The sequence below is a fragment of the Gobius niger genome (assembly GCF_951799975.1).
Source record: "Gobius niger genome assembly, chromosome: 1".
Classification (NCBI taxonomy): Eukaryota; Metazoa; Chordata; class Actinopteri; order Gobiiformes; family Gobiidae; genus Gobius; species Gobius niger.
The window spans coordinates 11244057-11255395 of NC_136852.1; the positions used below are offsets into that span (position 1 = coordinate 11244057).

Genomic DNA, 11339 nt, shown 5'->3' on the forward strand with positions numbered 1-11339 from the left:
CTCTGGAAAACTAAAAAATGAGGCCCTTTGTCAAAAATCCTGAAATATCCCTTTAAGTATGTAACTGCATCCCAGGTTAATTGCAGTACCTTTGTTAAAGCACTAGGAGCAAGTGCTACATCACTTACCTTACAACTACGCAGTGGTATTACTCACTCACTGACACTGTTTTGAGCAAATCATTTCACCACCGTCCTGTGATGATACTTGATAGAGAAGACATTGTTTTTGTTATATTTTGATTGTAAGTAGAGATGCTCGTCATAAACAAGGTCAAAATATCTCCACAATCAAAACCCTAAGCCGTAGGCTTTTAACTGCCCTCCACCTCATTTCACGTGAATGCAACTCATCAGCTGCTGCTTACGGGCTCATCTTACTTTGTTAGTGCCTTCTAACCACTGTGTCTTCACGCAGGGACCTAAACCGCTCTGACTCGGACTCCTCGCTGTCCCTGTCCCAAGTGGGTGACCGGCTCTCGGCCTTTAGCTCCAAAGGCTACCTGATAAAGCCCACTTCCCTGCTCCACGGCCTGTCCCGACACGCTGACGACACGGTCTCTCTTCACGGGCTCACCCCGAACGGAGGCAGCCGCATACCGGACATGAGCCCCGGTGAGCCCCTCTCCGACAGCCCTATCCTCATGAAAAAAATTTACGGTGTGGAGAGCTCACCCAGCGCCGGGGACATCCATACGTATCTGTCTGAGTCGTCCCGTTCACTCAGCCCCAACTCCACTGAACCCGACACCCCTTCCCCTACAGGGCAAGCCGCCATGGGATCAAAGGGCAGCACCCGCATCCCCCAACTGTCCTCCAAGAAAAGCCCGATGGAGGAGGACAGCGGCTCGACGGGAGAGGATACAGATTCCACTGCCAGCCGCAAGAAACACACCTTCAAGATCTTCAAGAAGCAGAAGAAATAAAGTGTAGGGACTGGTTACTTGGTTTGGGCTCGGTGATGGTTCACTTCTGTTCCGTTGTATATTTGTTGGATTGGTACCTACCATTTGGACTGTGGGAGCAGTTTCTAAGGCTTTTCCTGGTCAATGTAGAATATGGGGTTTGGTAGTATGTTCTGTATATTGGAATGTAAAGTATTATTTATTGTGTGGGAAATTGGTGCCACTGAAGCTGGTGTCTCCCCCTGTGGGCTTTCTCTCCTGTTACAACCTACTACACCTTGCATGTCTTTACTTTCGTTTGTCTGAATGATCCCGTTTGCTTGGTTGTTGTTAACCTGCTTATATTACAGTCAATGTTTCTCTGGCTACAAAGCCAAGATTTCATTATGTTGATTACAGTCTTTTATTAGATTGGGCCCAAAGAAAAATAAATCAATATTTTTGTTTCTTGTTGATTGCAGATTGCAATTGTGTCCTGCTCAAACATCTACCTTCACCTTCTGTACAGCTCCTGTATCGAAAAGGCGTTTTGAGCGACGGAGAGGATTTTTGGTATATATTTTTGTGTACTATGGTGTGGGTAGTGCATTAAACGTATGTTTACTGCAAGTCAAAAATTGAGTTAATTGCTGACGGTCCATGTGAGCGCAGTTGGCACGGGACATTATATTTATCAGAGATGATTGTAAAAAATGTCGTCTTGTCCTTGTAACTGCACGCAGCATTTGTGAAATTATGCAGGGCAAGATTTTTGTAGGTCCGTGTGAACAAGTGTTTTTTTACACATTTGCAGCAAATACATTTTGTCACTGACAATGTGTTGCTGGGAAGGGCTCTCGACACAGTACTTTGCAAAAGTGTTTGCTCCATTTAGGTTGAATCTAACGTTGACTTCCTTTTTGGACAAAGAAGACCAATCATGTGCCAAAGGCCTTGCTCTTAGAGGCCTCAGTAGTGTAGCCCCTCTCCCTCCAGCCCTGGGCCTGTTTTTTGGTCTGTGACTTTTGGACACAAACTTCATCCAGGTGCTCTGTTTACGAATGTGGAGACTGGTTGAACACAGAAATATGCAACAGAAGTGTCAAGGAAAATTGAAAGCCGTCCTTGTTTTTGTTGCAGGGTTGTTTTTCCCTCATGATTTTGAAGCCTGACAGGATCTCTTCTTCTATGTGACCCACAAAACCAAAGTATTTCTATTTTCTTTTAAAGCTCATGTTTTACAGGGGTTTTTATTATTTACCAAATACTAGGGCTCAGACTCTCTAAGAAGAAAAATCACTTTTTCCTGATAAAATAGACTTTTGAGTTTTGATCTCTCTGATGCTTTAAATACAGGGTTCAAATACAATTGTATTTGCTGAAATCATGGGGAAAATGTAAAAGAAATATTTGTCCTTTGCCTATATGATGAGGTTCTTCTCAAACATAAAATTAAGAAATAAGAAGGCCACAATGTAAATTGAGAGTTACAAACTGTTTCAAAACTTTTTTTTGTACATGTGTTGCACGAGCGCTGTAAATACGGATGCCATCTGAATGCGCGTGCATCTGGAGAATGCACTGTTCGTTGATGCATGTCATCTGCTTGACCCTCGACCCCACACTGACCCGAGTGTTGGTGGCTCCCTCTCAAAAGAACCTTTGAGATGATCTAAACAAGAGCGCACACGTTTTCTGTTCCTCTTTTTAACAAAGTCTTTATGATTGATTACAGACAGTATATTTGTACTTTTGCATCTCCTGTGATGGCCAAGACCTATGGCACTTGCATGATAGCAATAAACTATTTTAAAATAGCCTATTGGTGATGTCATTAGATTCCTTTCTCCAAACTATGCACCATTATTTGTGTTACGAGGGGTTTCAAGGTTCTTAGCATAATTTCTCTTTATTAAAGATTTTTATTTTCTTTCATTGGTTCATTGATGCATCATCCCTAAACTGGCTCTTCGTCAATCTCCATATGGGAATCAACAAGAGACACATAATCCCGTCAATGTGTTTTATGTCTTCTCTAGGTCCTTCTTACTATGGGACATGCCCCAGCAGGAAGGCGTCCAAGCTGTTCAGAATTCATACTTGAGCTATTGAAGCTAACCCCTTGATGTGGAGGAGCACTGACTCTACTCTTTAGCTTCTCCCGGTGACAGAGTGCGTCACAGTATCTCTGCTCGCCCCCAGCCACCCTATGAAAAACATATCTCTTAGCCTCATCACCTTATTATATACACCCTGAACAGGTAAAAATATCTATAGCCTACATAATGTGTCAAAAATGATCCAACAATTTCCAATAGGCAGACACCTGTTCAAAGCACTTATAACAAGCACAAATTGAAAGGAGTCTAGTGGTGTGTGGTTATTTCTCCACTCCGCCTCCACTTGTCCTCACACATGTTGACATAGGCAGAGGTGGAGCAGGATGTACTCCAGGAGATGAGACCTGCACGGCTCAGTTATAATGAAATCCAGCATGGAGGACCGTTCACTGGTCACATTTGTGTGTCAGCTTTTTCTCTGTATCCAGGTAGGAACTCTATTTTTCTACACAGAGGTTTATTATTAGCCCCTGTTTTAGTGTTTCTACCACAAAATTCAAATGACCTCTGGAAATGATAAAACATACATTGCTTTGCACAATGTTCACACCTTATTCGTTTGTTATCAAGGTGGACCAGTAGACACATAAAGACATTTCTCTGGGCCTGTGGTCCACTTGTTGGGGGCCTGGGAATAAAACTTGAGACCTTCTTGCTGTATGGAGACCCTGCTAATCACTTTTGCACTGGGTCAATATATTCTGTAAAATATATATATAATATATTGTGTAAAACAGGCCTTGTTCCTTGTTTGCATCAGCGGGACATTGAGCTGTTAAGAGCCTCGGGGTGCGTCTCATTGGGCCAATTGTTTTTAAAAGACATTACATTTTGTTGTAAAACACTGCTCAGTAGTGCATGGCAGTGGTAATTGGCCTCTAATTGGAGAATAAATTAGAGAATGGTGAGTATGCTGTAACTGGTATAGAAATGCCTTAAGCAGGAGGAAGTGTCTGGGGAGGGGCAGTCTGTTTGTTTCTATGATGCAGAACAACATTGTAGAGGGGTTTTCTATAAAGTGCTTAGGAAAATCTAATCTTGCGGCGGTACGGTGGTCAGCACGGTGGAGTTTTGCATGTTTTCCCCGTGTCTGCATAGGTTTCCTCTGGACACTGTGGTTTCCCCTACCACTAAAAACATGTGCAATAGGTGAATCTTCCAGCCAGGTGTTTCTGAGATGGATCCGCAGCAATGCTGTTGCCCACTGCTGGGATGGGTCAGGACAAATTTTGTTGTACAGTTGATGTATATTGACAAATAAAGCCCCTTTTCTTTTACATCTCAATACACTATTCAACAATGTAGTAAAAATGTATCTGTCTTGGATCCTAAGGTTACCTGTATGTCTACATAGGACACCAGTGTAACCAGGCCGTTTACTGTACTGTAATCTCTTAAATACATGTGCCTCATCCAGGTGCTGTGGGCTGAGAACCGAGTGGCTCTCCTAAACCCCCCAGTGGAAGCCGTGCCGGACCATCGTTTGAAAGTGCTCTACTCCTGTGACAGACCCGCCTCTGTGCACCTCCGCTGCCTGATTTCATTTGAGTCTGGATTTGTTTTGACTGTTGAACTCCACAGTTGGAGCTGTGACCCAGGTTACCCCAGAACCCGCATTTTGACGCTGGGCCTCCCTGATTGGCTGGTGTATCAGCCTGATGGGACGGTGCCGCTCTCCCAGTGGGTGCTCAGCAGCCTCCTGCGGGTGTCCCTCACATTCACAGATGACAACAGCACTGTGGTGTCTCAGGACGTGGCGTCTTTGGAGCCAAAGCCATTATTGAGTCGTCCTTTGAAACAACACAAACTGTGTTTTAGCTGGAGCACAGAGATGCTGAAGTTAGCACATGTCTTAGAGACAAATATGTGTCCAATGGAGCACGGTATGTCGGTCCAGGAGAGCTTTCAGATGCTTTTACAGGGGTGGTCAAGTTGGAGCACATGCAAGAGTGGGGCACGGCCAGTCCAAATCTTTAAAACTTTTAGTTAGATTTGTCAATATCACCATTTATGGTCATTTTCTATATTTGTTAATGATTTGGCAAATAATACATTGGAGTAAAATGAGAGTCATTTGTCATGAATGTAGTATAATTAATGGACATGTTTTTTTTTACATTGAAATCACTCAGCTCTTGTTTGTTGTCTGTGGGTTTGGACTTTGGTTTGGAGGAGTCTTAACTAGATCGCAGAAGGTGCACTTTTAGGTTATAGTTATTTTCTTGCATCTGATAGCAGATATTAGTCAACGAATCAAGGTCCTCATATCCACAGCTCCAACGGTGTGTTTTTCTATTAGAAACAGTGTCTCTGCTGTCTTCTGTCTATGCCTCCACCGGGGAACGCTTTGGGATCACCAAGACTCTGCAGCCCTACAACAATGAGCTTCTGGAGCACCTCAGACTCAAGGCCATCTCCTTTGCCTGGTTTGAGTGTTTGAATTATTGAATATTTAACCGAAACTAACCCAACCAACATTCTCTTACACTGTATATGTTCAATTGTTATTCCATGTTTTCTTAGGTGCACTTTTTCCCTGTGGCTCTGGGTGAGTGAAGCGTGTCGGCACAAACTGTGCGGTGTCCTCCATCACTTGGACAGACAGGAGCAGTACATCAGCCCTGCCCTCTTCCTCACACAGTCAGGTAACTTCAGTCACGCTCTGCTGCACTGGGCCCTCACACTGGGCCCCGGGCTGATGATGGTGTGTGCTCAGGCAAGCTGCATGTCCAGATGAACGGAGAGGGTGAGCAGTCCAGAGCCTTCCTCTGCCCTTTTGAGGTCCCTCTGAGGCGATGGTGCCATGTTACAATGGAGCTACACGGCACAATGGTCAGCACTTCAGGATGAACTTTTTATTCTAAGTATTGTATTTATTATTTTACTTGTAACTCATTAGGTAATTGTTATAATTAATCAATGCAAAAACGAACTATCTTATTAATTGATTTATATCTAACTGTCTTAATCTCCAGGTGCGTATGTCCATGGTGTGCTTGGAGAAGGACCAGAGGAGAGTCTACTCTGCAGAGCATGTGTGAGACCCACAACATACAACTGTTGGAAAAGAGAATTTACTAAATACCACAAATGTTGCAAACTGTTAGGGGCTAATGTTGTGGTATCTATAGGTCTATATCTATTTCTGCCATTGTCTGGTATTAGTTACACCATGACGTTTCTCCAGTGCGATCTTTCAACTAAAGTATTTGTTTGTCTTTTCCTCAGTTTTAATCATCCGCTGGTGCTGGACGACACTGAGGGCTACTTTGTGATTGGAGGAGGGAAGTACGTCAGATCAGTGGAGGGTTTCTTTGGACCAGTGGTGTTATACCGCAACAGGATCCCTGCATTTTCCCAGGTACTTTCAGCACTGTCTGTCCAAACTTGTTTACAGAACCTGACTGACTCTCTCTCTCTCTCTCAAAGGCTGAAGTGGAATTGCCGCACATGATCCATACATTGAATCTGTGCAGCTGGATGCAGAAGTGTGAGGACTTACAGCACCAGATTAGTGTGAAAATCAGAGAATATTCACTGCAGAAGAAGCTGACTGCTTATGCAGGTAGTGTCCATCAATGGCCTTTAGAGGGAGCTGTTGTGATGACAAAGCCCATGTGAAGCTGTTATTGTTTTTTATTCAGAGGGCTGTGTCGGTGTCTATCAGCAGTACATGCAGAGACACAAATATGCAGGAGATCTCCTGTGTGAAAACTGGGAGGCTGTGCCTAAAAACCGAAAATATGCTTTTAAAGTGGCCAAATTATTAGTCTCCAGAAGAGGTAAGTTCACTGAATCGAATCAGGGGGTGTTTCATGTGGTATAGATAAATAAACCAGGGGTAATGAGCCATTCCTTTGAGATTTATTTCTATGAATAACCACAAACGTGGCGCAGACTGCATTTGTGGTACTGACCTAAACCTGGTGGAATATAATTATGAGTGATTCCTCTCTTGCTTTAGGAGGTGATGTGAGTCTGAGAGCAGTGGGTCAGTCTCTGTACAGACTGGCTCTTCAGAGGCTGGGACGATCCTTGTCTCCCTCCACAGTCCGGACTGTTCTGCCTCTGCTGCAGCAGGCCGGCTGTCTCCAGGAGCACACTGCCCTGCACCTGTCTGCTGCTTTGTTCTCTGCCGGGCTGGGGATTCAGCCGCGCTCTGACAAGGTGACAGACACTGTGTATTTCATGTAAAATGTTCATGGTGGACAGTGTTCAGTAGTCAGCATACTTCACATTCAATACACTATACTTACATTAAAGTAACAGGTCCCTTGGCACACTCTCTGGTGAATAAATTGTGAAATCTATAAAGAGCAGCTATGGTTAGAAAATATGCACTCGAGAGCATCAAGCATACATTAGAGAAAATAGAGAGGCAACCTCAGCCCCCCTTACGACTAATGTTCATGATTCTACGTTATGAAAATGTGTGCGTGTGTTGCAGTCCTGGCTCTTGTCGCTGCTCTCTGCTCAGAGGGACCACAGACTGTCCCTCCTCCGCCTGGGCTTTCTACACCTTCATGGTCTCCATGGATTAGACAAAGACCCTGACCTGGCCTATGCTTACTACTCCAACATCGCCCAGCAGACTGTGAGCGACCGCGATAACCCGTCAGAGCAGCAGGTCAGAGCAAGATTAAACACAAACAAAAAAGTCATGTTTATGTGTGATTTTGCTCCCATTGGTTTTTGTTCCCATTTGTTTCTAATGTGTTTTTTTTTGTTGTTGTTGATTTTTTGGTGTTGATAAATGTGCAAAGTCCCTTTTCAAATGAATAAATAAATAATTAAATACATGTAGAGGAGATGACAGCCTTGCAGATTTACTAAGATAAATATCTGGATTGGTGAAATGCAGAGAACGAGTTTCCCTACGTGGATTCATGGTATGTTTTTTATTTATTTATTTAGACAGGGACAGTGCACAATTTAACATTGACCAAAAGGAAAGATGCATTGTGGCAGGTTATAGCAAAGATGCTAATTTCCACCTGTAGTCCCTGGGCAGGTTGATGTTACAGTACAAAAACTGATTTTAAATGTAGATGAATACTTGACCATGGATTTATACATTTTGACATCATTAAAAACATACATTTAATTTAAACAAGATTGGAACATTAGAACATTTTCTACCGGTCCTTTTTCTAGGTGAAATGAAGTATAACTTAACTTGTTCCTTCCCCTCTTTTGTCATTTTAGACATTCGTGGAGGCAGTTCATCTGGATGACCAGGAAGTGCTGAATCAGCAGACCCACAAAGACCACCACATCTTCCAGTGGCTCAAGTTCCAGGCTCAGAAAGGAGAAGCTCAGGCTGAGGTTCAACTTTACAACACTCATCAAAGTGCACTAACTTAATCTTGCATAAACTGTTGAATTATATAAAATATAAATGTAATGATTAGAAGCACATGTAAAATTCTTTTTTTTCTTCTTTTTTTTTTATCTCTTTCAGCAAATCATGGGGCAGTGGCTGTTCTGGGGCCAGCAGGGAGTGGCCAGTGACCTTCCCAAGGCAGTGGGACACTATCAGAGAGGAGCGACCTTGCATGAAGACCCTGTGTCTATGTATGACTACGGCATAGTTCTCCTGCAGGTCTGTGCAAAGCTGCGTAGAATTAGCATTGGAGGAATATTGTTCATAGTGAAATAAACACATTTTACAACAGCCCCACATCTGGAAAAGAGGATAAACCCTATTTGTTGTCTGTGAAGCTGGAAAGGTTAATACTTTTTCATAGGGCCAAGGAGTTGAACAAGACATCCCAAAAGGAATATTTTATCTCAAGAAAGCAATGGACAAAGTAGGCTTTTGACATTTTGTTAAAAATGCCTTCTATTGTTCCCTTTTGTAACTTGTTCACGTCTTACTCAGGGTTCTGTTTCTGCTATGAACGCACTAGCCTGGTACTTCGAACACTATGAGAAGGATTACGAGGAGGCGGTGAGGCTGTGGGAGCGAGCTGACTTACTGGGCAGTTCTGACGCTGCCATGAACCTGGGAGTGATGTACTTACAAGGACTCTACCCGGGCAAACAACCTGATCAGGTCATTACTACAGGACAATAGAGCTTAAACAAGCGCGCTATCATTTTATTTATTAATTTCCCCCTTCAGTTTTTAGCATATCAGTACTTCCATAAGTCGGCCAACAGAGGCCACCTCAGAGCGGCCAATCAGCTGGCAGAAATCTGGACCACTGGGCTACCTGGGATGGTGGACAGACGGCCTGTAGATGCAGTGAGGTGAGTCTAACACATTTGAGAAAAATCCTGCGTTCTTTTAAAAAGAAACAAAGCCGATATTACCCTTTTCAGATTCTCGAAATGGACAGCAGAGCATAACGGGTACCTGGGCAAGGTCCTACGCAGAGGACTGGACTCTTATTTGAAGAATGACATGTAAAGTGGATTTATCCTCATTATCATTCAAATACTGTGTCGTGTATTAAATAAAACAGTACCTCTTCCAGGCTAAACTCACTCCTGTTCTACCTGATGGCTGCTGAGTCTGGGTTTGCAGCTGGACAGTTTAACGTTGCATATTTGTGTGAACACAATCCTGTAAGTTACACTTCTTATTCACTGATTTCAAATATTATTATTTTTTTTACATTACTATGGATCATGTGTCCTCCCTAGTGTCCTTAATAAAGATTGAATGAATGAATGAATGAATGAATGAATGAATGAATGAATGAAATCGTGAATAAAGTCATGACTGCATTCCTTTTTGTTTTGTTTTGAACAGGGACAATATCTCCATCCTCGTTTTGTTTCTTCTTGTATGTTGAACTATTATAATCTCAGCGTCCAGAGTGCAAGTCCACACACGTACGGTATGTCATTGAAATGTCATTGTGTGCCCGATGTAAATAGTAATGGTCACTGCAGCTAGAGGTATTGAAGGTGGGTCAAATGTAGAATACTAATTCAATTTAGACTAAACTTTAATCCATTCCATTATTTTCTGAACCTGGGCAATAGGCCATATTTGTATTAGTACAATGCTTTGAAAGTGCGTATTTTCCTGTACATACCCTTAGATCATGACCACAACATTTTAATATGGCCCACGACAGGGTTGCCCCTTATCACCGCTTTTGTTCTCCATGTTACCTCTGTGGACATACTTTCCATGCAGCGGAGATGAGGTAATTGTTCTGTAAATGCTTTCTACTCTTGTGTTGTAGCATTGATAAAGCTGGGGGACTTGCTGTACCAAGGCCACGGAGGGAGACAGAAGGATTTTTATTCTGCGGCGCGCATGTACACAGCTGCAGCTTTGAGGAAGCAGCCACAGGTCTGTTCTCTGAGTTCACACACGAGCCTCGTGACATCTGATGCACTCAACTTCAACCTCTGTCGTGCTCCAGGGATTGTACAACCTTGGCGTCCTGGCGGAGGAAGGTTATGGGCTGCCACTGTCGGTGCTGAGTGAACTGGGCCTCTCCTCACTGTATTTATCCCACCGGAGTGTACTTCTAAAGGCTTTATATCAAAAGTGTGTACCATATATTTAAACTCCTATTTAAACAGACATATTTACAACAGCTGAGTGTTTATGTTCTCTTTCAGGTGCAGAGACGCTGATACAGACTCCTTTTTACCTTGTAGTCTCGCTCTTTTCCATGTGTACTTACAGGAGCTGCAAAACGACTACAGCATTGGTATAAAGGTACAGGTTTCTTTTCTCCCAGCAGGAATTTGACGCTGTTTTTAGGTTAAAAATAAGTGTTAAGGTAACGAGTGGCTGTGTTTTGTGAATTAAATGACCAGTCACAGTCATATCCCAAAGAAATCTGCCCATCACAAAAAATATTAATATCAGCAGACCTGGTGTAGTAGATTAGTGAAATCATCTGCCATTGCATGATCAAGCATTAAACCTTGCTACAGTTATATCATTTAGGTTCAGGTGTATAATTTCAGGCCTATGCTCTAGGGGACAGGATTTCATGTCGCAGCCCTCATATTGACACCTTTCGTTGATGCAAATATCACAAGGTCCCTTTATTGCCGCTTGTAGTTTTATTGTTTTATTTCTTTTACAGTTCTGGACTGTGCTGGTTGCCACACTGGTCCCGACACTCTACCTCCTCCTCAACAGATACAGGAGCATCAGAGGGCTGGGAACAGAGGCTCAGCTGAGAGACAGTGACGTTTGAGCGCCATCCGGAGGTCACTGTCAGGAATCAAAACATCTATTCACTGTATTTGCTGGAGGCAACTTTGGAGTTTTTATTGTTACAATTATTAAGGGAAATGTGAATTTACAGTTTACAGCACAATTTTTCCATCATTTGTATTATTATTATTATTGTTGTTGT

At 42.9% G+C, this 11339-nt stretch overlaps 2 protein-coding genes across 3 annotated transcripts in view; both read left to right on the forward strand.

Moving 5' to 3' along the window:
* Window positions 1-2244, forward strand: part of stim1a (stromal interaction molecule 1a) — a 30416-nt gene extending 28172 nt beyond the window's left edge. For both annotated transcript variants that reach the window (XM_079574119.1, XM_079574120.1), the window contains one exon: window positions 418-2244. In XM_079574119.1, the coding sequence (XP_079430245.1) occupies window positions 418-925 (508 nt within the window). In that variant the 3' untranslated portion in view covers window positions 926-2244. The remainder of the gene's footprint in view (window positions 1-417) is intronic.
* Window positions 2245-4405: 2161 nt separating this feature from the next.
* LOC306959336 (protein sel-1 homolog 3) lies at window positions 4406-11184 on the forward strand (the record flags this gene model as incomplete). The annotated part of the gene is made up of 22 exons (XM_079551424.1): window positions 4406-4886; window positions 5303-5429; window positions 5527-5648; window positions 5720-5835; window positions 5979-6040; window positions 6232-6364; window positions 6433-6568; window positions 6648-6785; window positions 6968-7170; window positions 7451-7630; window positions 8209-8328; window positions 8465-8605; window positions 8751-8813; window positions 8885-9058; window positions 9128-9255; window positions 9328-9411; window positions 9483-9573; window positions 9761-9848; window positions 10203-10312; window positions 10386-10513; window positions 10588-10687; window positions 11064-11184. The coding sequence occupies 22 exons, from the start codon at window positions 4406-4408 to the stop codon at window positions 11175-11177; spliced, it is 3039 nt and encodes a 1012-aa protein (XP_079407550.1). The 3' UTR covers window positions 11178-11184.
* Between the last annotated feature and the right edge of the window lie 155 nt (window positions 11185-11339).